The sequence below is a fragment of the Copadichromis virginalis genome, linkage group LG3, assembly GCF_057382275.1.
Source record: "Copadichromis virginalis isolate Kocher_CV1m ecotype Utaka linkage group LG3, C_Virginalis_male_GT1.1, whole genome shotgun sequence".
In the NCBI taxonomy this organism is placed as follows: Eukaryota; Metazoa; Chordata; class Actinopteri; order Cichliformes; family Cichlidae; genus Copadichromis; species Copadichromis virginalis.
In genome coordinates this window covers 38558887-38571289 of record NC_140620.1, presented here as the reverse complement: position 1 = coordinate 38571289, position 12403 = coordinate 38558887, and the positions used below count along the sequence as shown (strand labels likewise).

The following is a 12403-nucleotide window of genomic DNA, read 5'->3' as shown; positions in this document are numbered from 1 at the left end:
AACAAATTCCTGTACTATAGAGGGCCAGATGTGACAAAATGAAATAATTAAATATGCCATTAATTAATTATATAAATGTTTCAATAATTAATTAAATGCTAATTTATTTCATTTAAAACATTGAATAAATCATTTACTTGTTTTCAATTTTATTTATTTAATTCATTATGTAGTTAATTCATTATTGAGACATTTATGAATTATTTAATTATGTATTTATTTAATTCATTTTGGCACTTCAGCACTAACTGGCTCTCTTTCCTCATTCAAACGTTGCAGCATGGTGTATGTGCCATTCCACCTCCTACAGGAGCTTTAGATGTGGTCTGCCCATCTGCTGCTGCATTTGGCAGAGCTTCTTTGCTGTTGTGCTAGACCAGAAATAGCTTACTATCTTCTGAGCCTTACCTCTGAGCTCCTCAAGTCCAGGTGTGTTATCAATTGATTTTCTGACAATTTGCTTCAAAGTATGTGCAATGGACTTTGTGTGGCACACTTTCAATATTTTCCAACATGAAATCATGTTTGGTGCTGCATCTGTGACAAAGCATCTGACCTTATTTTGGATGCCCCACTCCTCCATCAAAGCCTTCTTCACCTCAGCAATATTTTCTGCTGTATGTGTCTTAGGAAAATGTCCCACTCCTAGCAACACTGTGGACAGTGTATCCTGTTCATTAACAAAATGACAGGTCACAGCCAAGAACCCATCCATATGAATGGATGTCCACATGTCACTGGTGAGACTAACAGCTGTAGCTTTCTCCAGTTCTCTCTTCGCCTTCTTCTTTTCCTCCTTGAACTTTTCCACTACCATTTCCTTTAGAGCTTTTCTGGTGGCTGTTGTGTAGGCTGTGTCCAAGACACCAACAAAGTCTCTGAAAGCAGCATCCGCAATTATGGAAAAAGGGTTGCAAGTCCTTCACAATCATGTTCACCAAAGCAGCATCAACCAGTTGCTGTCTGGTCTGAGTGGGCTCTGTGTTCATGGTCCCTTCAATAGAAGAAAACTTTTGAATAGGAGTATAAAAATGTGCTTAAGTGTCTTGTGCAAGTTGATTAGTCTTTTATGCCGTTATTCCCTGCTAGTTCTTTTTTTTTATTATTCATGTTTTGGATGGACAGAAACATATAAGCATATACAGCAGGAGTAATAATATTGTCAGTTCTCTGTCCATTTCTCAGTATCAACAAACAAATAAGAGCTAACAATAGCTAAAGAAAACCAAAAGAAAAATGTCTTCCTGACATTTCCAGCAGGTGTCAGTGTCAGCAAGCTTCAACCTGACTAGCTTACTGGGAGTCCAGTAATTTCTGTGAAGCAACTTGTATTGGATAAACTGAGATTGTGCTTCACGTGAACAAACATACCATGATGAAACCAGCTTCTTTCCCTTGGATCCAGATTAAATTCCGCAAATGATTTCATGCCAGTCTGTCCAAATAAATCCACCACCTGGTTGATACCTGCCCTAGCCCAAGCCTCCCACCTGAATGGTTTCCGGCGGAGCTCACGGGCGCGTCACTGCAACTCCCCCTGGCTTCTGCTCCGCGGCTGCTGAGTGACCCCTCATCTGGGACTCTCCTCAGCTCTTTCTGGGACAGTGGTGCGGCTGCCCCTCTGTTGGTCTTCCTTGGTTTCTTGTGTTCTGGGGGCCTCTGGATGTCTGGAGCCTGGATCTCCTCCATACCTGCTTCATGCCCTGGAGGACGGGGCTGTGGCCCCCCCACACCCTCTAGCAGATCATTACATGAAGGAACCTTTTAAAAACAAGCGCGCTTATGCTCACAGGTGTACACACGGGTGCTCACACACACAAACTACACCCTTTTTGGCTCCTACCTCAAAGCACACTGTGTTCTGTTGATCTTATGTGCTGCACAATAATGTTTAATATTTAGTATTTACTGTTATATTCCCATATATCATCATGATGTTGTTTATTCTATTGCTCTCATTTTCTTTGCTTGTTTTCTTTTTTCTTTCTCAACAGGTGATCCAGGTGATCGATATATGTATTTTTTTTCTCTGCTTATTCTGTTGGTTTTTGTTTTTTGCCCTTTATCCCCGTCCCTCTTCTCTGCCGTTTTTCTTTCCCTCTTTCTTTCTCCCTTTTCTTTTCCTCATTCAAGTCTGTCCCGTATCTAGCAAGTGAAAATAAAATAAAATAAACAATAAAAGGTGAATCAAATAGACCATTACGTCAAGGCTGGGATGGTCCATTTGGTAAAGTAAATCCGTTGGGCATCTTTCTTCACCTTTAGACAATAATTCTAATGGCAAAAGAGCCAAACGGGACAGGCAAAAAAAAAAAAAACCCAAACAAACAAACAAAAAAACACTCCACAAATCCTGTGAATGATTCATTTCCTCATAAACCATCCAGTCTTTGAGTGATGATGTATGAACCCTGCTTCTGGGTCCAAACTACTCTGCGTTTATTGAGGCTGTTGTGTTTTTAACATATTTTAATTAGAAGTGTGAATTTAAAGCACTTAAAAAAGTGCATTTAAGCGCAACTTTTGTCAATGCACAATTTACTGGCATACTGACTGCAGGACTGATCGGAGGCAAATTTCATTTCAAAAGACTACCCAAAGGAGGACTTGATAAAAGCGTGGTTTTATGCAAACAAAAATCTGCATACCACAGAAGCACTTCAACCTTATGCTACCATCTAAATGCAAAAGATGTTGCAGCGAGCACAGAAACTGTGGGAGCTGTTAGAGCTAGCAGTCCGAGTACCAACAAAAGGTGTCGGCAGCCCAAACTTGATGAAATGACTGGCTTCAGGACCACAATTAGTAAGTCAACATCAGACAAACTGACAAATGGACTGCAGAGCACTATCAGTGGTAGAAGAAGAAGGTTATTAGAAATGTGATAGTCAGGTGATCCATCTTTCCAACTGCCACGTCAAAAGACTATTTCAAGTAAAATTCAACAGCTTTATGACACTAAAAAGCAAGCCAAATTGGATGCATTACAGAAAATCCTGCTAATATGGAGGAACAAACAAACAGGAGCAAACAAGACTGGAGCAACAGAAAGATCCACTCATACAGGATGTTTCCACTCGGTGAAATTCAACGATGAATATAATTTCTTGCCTACTAAAGAATCAAGAGGCTTTTTTTTTGCTGCTTTAGATAAACAAAAGCACAAACTAGTCATTTTTACTTCATCAGAGCTGATAAAACTCCAAAAGCTGGTGACTGTAGTTGAGCCATGCAGGTAAATAAAACAATTTTGTAACATGTTGTTACTGTTTCTTCAAAAAGCTCTATAGTTGACAGTAATTGTGGAGATTAATAATTACTTTCTTGAACTGTCTACTACAGGTTTGTGACTGAGCTTCTTGGAGGTGAGACATATGTCTCATCTTCAGTGGTTTTACCTCCTTTCTGCCACCTGCATCACACCATGGAGGTCAAATAATCATTTTACATCAAGTAACTTTCCAATTCAGGGTTTGGGGATGACTGGAACCTTACATGAGAAAATATTACAGATATTGTTTTGTGGAGGTCAAAGGTCAAAGCTATTCTTAGTACACAGAGACGTAACCAGTTTGGCTTTCAATAAAACAAAAAAAAAAGAAGTGCTGATTACCTTCAACGTGTGTGTGTGTGTGTGTGTGTGTGTGTGTGTGTGTGTGTGTGTGGGTGGGGCGGATAGACACTGGAAGATGCATGTAAACATTGAATTATTATTTACTTTAATCATTGACTTTGATTGATTGATTTTTTCTATATATTCACATTTTCTTTGAATGGGTTAAATAGAAAAGGAAATTAAAAATGTCTCTTAGATAATATTTTTTTTTGTTTCTGTGGGGATTATGATGTCAAATATTTAATTGTTTTGTGTTTTAGATCATCTTACTATAAACACCTTCTTTATTCCTTTGACTATGTGATTTTGTTTCGCAGAATTTAGAATGAGCTTTACTTTTATTGACATATCTGATCTTACACAGTTTTTAAAGGACTTAGGGGATTCATTTTCCATCTGGTGAGATCCACAAATTGAGTCAATTACATTTAGGCACTTAGTTCTAATCCTAAATGACCTCAGTTATGTCTGCTCGTCACAGTTTTTTGATTTTTGAGTCTTTGCCATTGTAAAGTGTTAAGTGACGTGTCACAGTGATGTGTATGTGTTGTTTTAATTTGTCTTAATATAGATGACAATGAATCTTCAAATGTGTGTGTCCACATACATCTCTTTCCCACACAGACAGATCAACACTAAAACTGAATGGTAAAATACCCCAACAACCAATTCATGACCTATCCGATTGTTAAGTGATGACGTGACGAATCCTACTTCCGGGCCTAAAGTAGTCTGCATTTAATATGGCTTTTGTGTTGTTAACATGTTTAATGTTATGTATTTTCTTCTATTTAATCTCAAAAAGCTCCTATTTAGTCTCAAAAAGCTCACTGACTAAACAGTCAGTGATCACTGTTGACCTCCCTCGGCTTTTATTACCGCTAATCATTTATTTAAGCTCAGTTTTTAAAACCTTAGGATCCCAGTCAACACACATATGTGGGGCCCAAATAGGGAGCAGCAGGGCTAATATTTGGGGCCCACTTGGGAAACCCAACTGGGGTCCAGCTAATTTTGTCCTCAGTTTCCATGGTGGCCCCAAATGTGTTTTCCCAGATGGGTTTATGCTGGGTCCCAGATAAGCCCCAAATCAGGCCCAGTCAAAAAAAAATATGTGGGGCCCAGATGGGTAGAAGCAGATCTGATATTTGGGGCCCACTTGGGTTACCCACCTGGGACCCAGCTAATTTTGTCCTCAGTTTCCATGGTGGCCCCAAATGTGTTTGCCCAGATGGATTAATGATGGGACCCGGATGGGCCCCAAATCAGGCCCAGCCAACAAATGAGTATGGGGCCCAGATGGGTAGAAGCGGGTCTGATGGTTGGGGCCTACTTGGGTTACCCACCTAGCACCCAGCTACTTTTGTCCTCAGTTTCCATGATGGCCCCAAATGTGTTCTCCCAGATGGGTTAATGATGGGTTCCAAATCAGCCCCAGACAACAAATGAGTATGGGGCCCAGATGGATAGAAGCAGGTCTGATACTTGGGGCCCACTTGGGTTACCAACCTGAGACCCAGCTATTTTTGTCCTCAGTTTCCACGGTGGCCCCAAGTGTGTTTGCCCAGATGGAATTTTGGATAATGTAAGTAAGCTATAATTTAAATCACCTGTACAACAAAGCCAGTTTATCTTTTTTATTAATACTGATTACTATGAAATTTTAAAACAGTATGCTTTTTTATATAATACATTTTTTGTTTGGAGAACATGTTGACAAAAATGTCCACAGTATACACAAAACAATAACAAATAAATGTTATACAGTTTAAAGGAAAAACAAATGCAGCAAACCACAGCTTCTCACTCATTCACCAATCCATTGGTCCTGAAAGAAATAAAATAAAATAAAAAATTAGTGCATTTTCACAAACAAAATCAGATTTGCGATAGTACTGAAGTTGTTTTGGAGGTTGTGCTGTTCAAGTTGTTTGACCTCCTACATTGAACTCTTTGAAGACCATGAGTATTCATGGAAACAGAAAAGCTATTTACAAAATGATTTACCAAGTAGGCACTCAAAAATTAAATTAATGTGAAATATTTTACCTTAAAGCATCTGAATTTAAGACAGATGTTTAAAAGACGTCTACATAGTTACAATGATAACTGGTGTTGTGGGCTGTCTCAGTGATCGGCACAGAGCTTAGAACAGGCAAGTGGTTAACCAGTTTTTTGCATGGTACAGCACCTCATAATGAACACAAAACAAAATAGTAAAATGTAACAAGGGCTACATCTACCAAGGAGAAACCAGATTCTTGAGGTGTGTGCCAGGCGGGCGCCAATGATTTTCATGTAAATCAAAAATAGGGCCATCAGATAAATCAGTGTGTTACCCATTACACTGGTAAAAATAGAGGCTGGCTCTGGAGTTCCTGGAGCTTATTCACATTCTGTGAGCAACCAAAAAACTGTTTAGTGAGAGACTTCTTCAAGTATGCTACAAGCCAGAAAGAAACGTGGTCATTCCTGCCAGCAGCCACCAACCTCCAGAACAACATGAGCTGATAGTTTCATCTCCACAATTTGTACAGTCTATCTAAACCACGTGTCAAAGTCAAGGCCTGCGGGCCACATCCGGCCCGGCATACATTTATATCCGGCCCGCAAGATCATTTTATATAGATGTACTATTATTGTTATGCATGGCCCGACGATATGAGGCGCTAATAATATACAAACTACAGATCCCATAATGCAGCGCTGAAGCCTCGTTGCTGACCGCTAGGCTAACTGGGAACATTCCCGCGTCAATCAAGTCAAACTTCTGTTATTGCAAAGCTAGCCGCTCACAATGGTGGAGAGAAAAGTTGATTCTGAATGACTGCAGCTGTAGTGAGCATCTGTTATTCAAACATCAACAAAATATCTTACAACTAATGAACTTACCATATAGCACTTCAAAAACTTTAAGCCCTCGAAATTCCCGCTTTCCATGGCGCCCAACGAAGTTATATTGCCTGGAAAGAGCATTGTCCATAATGAAGGCCATCATTCTTCTTGTGGCTTCATCAACAGTGCTCCCTCCGATCTCTGCCACAACAGCAACCTTAGGATACACAAGGACAATAATTTTACTGACAGTAGTACCATCAGTCACACCTAAAAGAAAGCAAGCACAGCTACACAGTAATTAGACTCTATAATATTGATGCTAATTGACTGAGAAAGAGTTAGGTGTGAAAGTCAAACACTGTCTGATGTGAATGCAAAGAGCTAAACGATTCACCAAAAGTAATTTCTTAAGTTTTGGGTTTGGCATGGCACAACTTATAACTAGGTAATGTTTGGAGAAGTTATTTTATTAACAAAAATAGCAACTTTTGTTCAGCTCTCCTCCCACTCCTTCATTGCACTGACCATGTTCGAACAAACAGCAACTTTCCTTGATCATAACTGCTAGCATGAAACACAGGCTGATTGAGGCATTAATCATTGAAAATTGTTAATACATCATTATTATTTACCACTTCTTTTAGGAAGACAGGGTCTGCCAGTTTTTGCTCCAGTGCTGCCACATCTGCTACTGTCCGGATGGGAAATACAGCACCCTCGGGTAATACTGCAGCAACTGGTCCATCACGTTGTGTAAGGAGAGACTGTAGCATTCGACTGTGGACCCTCTGAGTGCCCTTAATGTCTTCCAGGAGGGTTAGAACACGTACAAACATGTTCGTATTGGTGGCTTGTAGAAGTTGTCTTGGAACTGGTTGTGAAACCACAGGTGAAGGAGTTGAGGGTTGTAGCAGCTGAACAAATGGATGAGTGATGTTCAGGAAGTGAGTTTCACTTGAATGTCTATTCTCCATTGCTGATGGTGGTGAGGTCTCTGGCTGTTCCGCAGTGTTGTCCCAATCCTCATCAGAGCTCGACGGGATCACTGGCCTTAAAACAAACAAACAAACAAACAAACAAACAAACAAACAAACAAACAAACAAACAAACAAACAAACAAACACAATCCTACAAACTAAAAACATTAATGTATATAATGGCATCAAAAAAAAGTCTAAAACAGATTTTTAAAAGTCAACAAGTTATAAAGCGCTATTTTTGAAATCATATCTGAACCTGATGAGCAGCAAGGGTCTGCTAAAGAAACTGTCAGTTTTTTTTTTTTTCTTATAATCTCAATAATAAATTTTTGCTTTTAAGGTGTTTTTAACATAATTACCTCCTTTTCCGCTTCCCTTTTCCCAATCTGCTTCCAGAATCCAAATAAATTCCACCAAGGAAGGTTTCTAATGGGAAGCAGGAAATGCTGTCTAAAGGGCCAAACTTCCGTACATCTTGAGCTAGGTGTATTGAAGAATGTATATTATAACCAACAAAGTCAAGACCATAAATCAAAGCAAAATCTTTCACAAACTGCTTCAAAACATCCTCTGCATAATCACAGTCAGTTATCAATATACAAATCAGGACTTAGAAGAATTCTTATAGATACAGATAACAGTATAAAGTATCTATACATTTGGCTTGGTATATTATTCAGTAGAACTGGGCTTGTGTAAAGCAAAACTTGTCTCAATTCAGTTGCTTTCCACGTGCTAATTTCAATGAGAGACCTTGGTTTCCTTGCAAAACTTTAAGGCAAATATTGCCTGACAGAAACCATGAATGCTGAAATCAGTTAGAATTTGCATAGACTGTCTGCATTTTCTGGGACGTTTTAACCAAAGATAAATAAGCTTGCGCATTACCCCCATATCCCACACCCAGCTCGTTCAAAGTGACACCCCAACCTGGTGCTCTTTGTTGGCCATAGCACTAAGTTTCATCAGTCCTTTAGTCAACAGAAATTTCATGAAAACATAATCTTTAGCATGTTCATCACAATCATAGTGCTCTTCCTCAAGTGTTTTATTCTCAAAAGAATCAGAGTACAATATTAAGTCCTGATGATGCTCTGACTCATTTTACTGTGAAATGAGACTAAAATGTTCAACAACTTTATGAGCTATTTTGCTCTGAGCTTTTTGTCCTCTGAGATTGCTCCATTGCTTTCTGAAAGACAGCTCACAGATTCTGAAGCTCCAGGTTTCATCACTCTCCAATCAAAATTCCAAATTAACTGAACCAGCAGCAAAAGAAGATCCAAACTACGCCTCACATTTGATAAATACTGTCATTAATTCCCTCTTCCTGTCTTGTTTCCACCACGATTGGAAAAAACAAACAAACAAAAAAAACCCATCACACTTCTTGCACAGATCCCTGGTAGTGTACTTCAAGAAAAGTTTCCCCATCTGAAATATGTTTTCCACATTATTCCCTTGCTTATTATACATCAGTGTACGGTTGTGCTTAGCGCTGTTGTCAGTTGTTTTTTGTGCCAAATTATGCCAAATTGCAAAAAACTCAGCTTGTTCTCTAATAAAACCTCTAAAAAAACCCAAAAAACCTCTGTAACTTTGCTCTGCTTTACTTCAGCAGCATCAGGTAATGTTCATATATTGATTCATGGTTTTCTTCAGTTTTGGTTCAACTGCAGAATATTTCTAAGGCTATCTGATTTAAAAAGCCACTCCGGGAAAATCTTTTTTTCTGTGTTTTATCCTCAGTTACTTTGACATAAAGACATCTGCTGTGATGCTTACACCAGCCTTAAAAGCTGTTGTATTACAATAAAAGACCCTGACATCACTTTATAAAGTAACAATTCTAATTGTTACAAACTCAAAAAAAGATTCCTACTAGTATATTTCTGGCATGCATCAAATTTTAAATAGAAATGAATTTTGAAATATACACTGCTTGTCAAATGTCAAAGTCTGTAAAAATAAAGAAAGAAATAAACCACACATAACCCTTGCTACTATTCACTCCACTGTCCAACAGCAAAATTAAACCAATATACAGATATTAATAACATATTAATGTAATAGTGTGACTATGCAATTTATAAGTAGCCATAGTCATAATCAAAACAACAAACATCTCAAGTTTTGAGATAATTGCAAACCCTCCTGGCCAATAACCACACAAGCTGTCCATGCAGGAAGGCTGATAAAGGAGCATGCACAAAATTCAAACAAATTTAAGCAATAATGAAAAAAATTAAAATAACAGTGCGCATGCACAAATAAGGCATCAGACAAACACTTAAAGATCACAGATCTTTAGGACCACATCCAAAGAGCAATTGCTTTTCTTTTTTATAAATAAATAAATGTGTAGATTCTAGCCAAATATACATTACAAAAAGGAAAAAAGGAGGGCCACAGCAATGATAGTAAAAGGAGTTGGCACTGTGGCCCTATCAAGACCGATCAGTTCTGCTTAAATAATCAGTTTCCCTCATGTACAGAGCTTGCACAACAGTAAGAGGCAGATTCTACAGTCAGTACAGTATTTCTGATGAAGTTCTCACTAAAACAACTACACATATAAAGTTGCATACTAAAGTGTGTATAAAAAAAACCCCAAACAAATCAAGAACACCTATATTTTCTTTTTTGCTTTTTCTGGAAAAATGAGAACAATGGCAAGAAAAATGATGATTATGTCTTCTACAGAAATAGAGTGCTCACTGATCTGCCCCTTTTGACTGCTGTGCATGCTCCTGACACAGGGGTAAAAGCTGGGGACTAGTTGCTCATGGCCATGGCCTACCCTCCTCACTTAGCTGTGAGGAATGAAGCTAATAAAGACAACACCAAAGCAATTTTGGTTGCTCTGATAGTGAAAATACCCTCCCATATTCCTCCTAAAAAACTAGAACTTCGTTAAATTGGTCTAATACAGTCCTTTGTTAATACTAATCATAGAGAAAACCCAAGATAATGTTTAAGTACAACTTGATGTTAAGTACACGCAGTTATTAATTTTGGTGCTAGTTAAGCAGTATACAGGACACCAGACAATGCTTTCAAACTGTGAAAATTGGGTAAATCCAACATTACGTAAAAATTTAAACTAGCTTAGCCTTGCCTGAGTGCTAGGAAAAAGTTCGCCAGCACTTGTGCCATACATTACTTTGCAGTAGTGATGGCCCGCTTGAAGCTGACGCTCCGGAGCGTGTGTCGAAAAAAACAACACACTGGTTCAGAAGCACTGTGTCGAGGCTTGCTTCGTTTGGCAAAAGTCACGTGACCAGTGACGTCCGAAGCTTCATTACGCACGTAACTGCTTCGGTACCTGATTCAAACGGATATAAGGAAGTGAATCATCCACGGGATTCGTGGAGTGTGTTGATGGTGACAGATAGCGACGAGGTGATCATTCCACTGACAGATATGGAGCCAGCGAGGAAGAGAGGACGTTCTGGCGTGTGGGAATATTTTGAGTTGATTTTGCTCAATTAATTTTATCTGCCGAAGTGAAAAACTTGAAATGTCCAAAATCATGTTTTCATAATGGAAATATCATTACAGCATATGACTTTAGGAACACTTCCATGTGAATTAAAGCTAATGAAGACTACAAAAATGTATTTGACACTATACGTACATTACATTGCTACACAGTTTAGAAAATCATTTTGTTTATTGTTTTTAGGTGATAGTCTGCAGGACCCAGGAATACCTGCATATCTACCAACTTACAGTGTAGTTCCTGCACTCCACAGCCTCTTCTGTTCCATGCAAGTGGATTTTCTCCAGGGCAGGAGAAACTATTTCTAAGAAAAGAAACAGACTCAGCCAGCGCACAGTAACACTAATCCTCTTTTTAAATGTAAATAACAAAAGGGCTACCTTACATAGATCATGTTTTTACTTTGCAAGTTCTTGATTAGGGGTGGGTTTTGATTATCGCTTTTCTGATTACAATCCATGCTAAATTGAATAAAGTGATATTGATTCATTAAAATCCCATGTCGATTTGTAAATTAACGTTATTATGCCTGAAACGCCAGCATCTCAGGTTAAACCTCACAACATGTCGTCAAACACCATACAGCTAAAACAGTAACTGGGAGCAGGTTTACGGATTCTGCATACAAACGTAAACACAGAGCGCGGACCCGACGCGTCAGAATCAGATTTTGGTGCGTCGTCGGGTCCGCGCTGTGTTTGCCTCTTTTTTTTTTCGCTGGCTTCTGCAGCTGCAGGTTTCATAACTCTCTGTTTACATCTCTAATTAAGTCTCACATGTGTCAGCTTTCTTTTAATAGATACGAAATTATGGATATATACTGATACATGACCAGAATTGTAATATTTCTGACTGAGGCAAAACTTTCCAGATTCCAATCAAATTGAATCGGATCCTGTATCGAATCAAAATGATTCTACAAATCAGTGACGATGCAGCCGTACTCAGCTTCCTAAGCATTTTCCCTTTCCAGTTCACAATCAATCCCACCCCTAGGTCAAAAATATGTATAGGACAATTGGCCTAATCTAATATTTTGTATGAACCTGTCCAGCTGTCCAGTGATTAAACGACAAGTAGATGGAGGCAGGACTTCACAGCAGGGGCATACTCCATAATGTGCTGTGCATTATCATATGTATATTATATATATTGCTCACTTATTGTATTTACCAACATCAAGGAGTTATGAGCAAAGAAAGGCCACACCATAGTGCATGTTTAAATAGGGAAAGTTTATTGATCAAAATGTATTACGCAAATACGCATTACATTTTTTTCATCCCCCCAATCGAGAAAACAAAACCAATTACATGTTCAAAGCAACGGAACGGTGGCCCAATATCAGAGAGAACTCCACTCTTGAGTGAGCACTGATAATTGAGCAGTCCGTTTTATTTTGCAGATTCAAGCTGCTCTTCAAAATTTTCACCACCAGATGTCACCGGAGAGGACTGTGTTGAAAAG

At 38.8% G+C, this 12403-nt stretch overlaps 1 protein-coding gene and 1 pseudogene across 1 annotated transcript; both read right to left on the bottom strand.

The window, feature by feature from the left end:
* Window positions 1–304: 304 nt before the first annotated feature.
* LOC146714576 (E3 SUMO-protein ligase ZBED1-like) lies at window positions 305–989 on the bottom strand (annotated as a pseudogene).
* Window positions 990–5239: 4250 nt separating this feature from the next.
* LOC146714575 (uncharacterized) lies at window positions 5240–8035 on the bottom strand. The gene is made up of 4 exons (XM_085452743.1): window positions 7794–8035; window positions 7087–7504; window positions 6509–6668; window positions 5240–5444 (listed from the first exon to the last, which is right to left on the bottom strand). Exons 2-4 carry the CDS (start codon window positions 7426–7428, stop codon window positions 5428–5430), a joined length of 519 nt encoding a protein of 172 aa, XP_085308869.1. The 5' UTR covers window positions 7429–7504; window positions 7794–8035; the 3' UTR covers window positions 5240–5427.
* Window positions 8036–12403: the final 4368 nt, after the last annotated feature.

Excerpts from the sequence above, each read along its gene's own strand:
- LOC146714575 (XM_085452743.1), bottom strand. The coding sequence starts at position 7,428 with ATGGAGAATAGACATTCAAGTGAAACTCACTTCCTGAACATCACTCAT. Across the intron at positions 6,669-7,086 it reads CTGTCTTCCTAAAAGAAGTG|GTTGCTGTTGTGGCAGAGAT; the intron begins GTAAATAATAAT and ends GTGTATCCTAAG.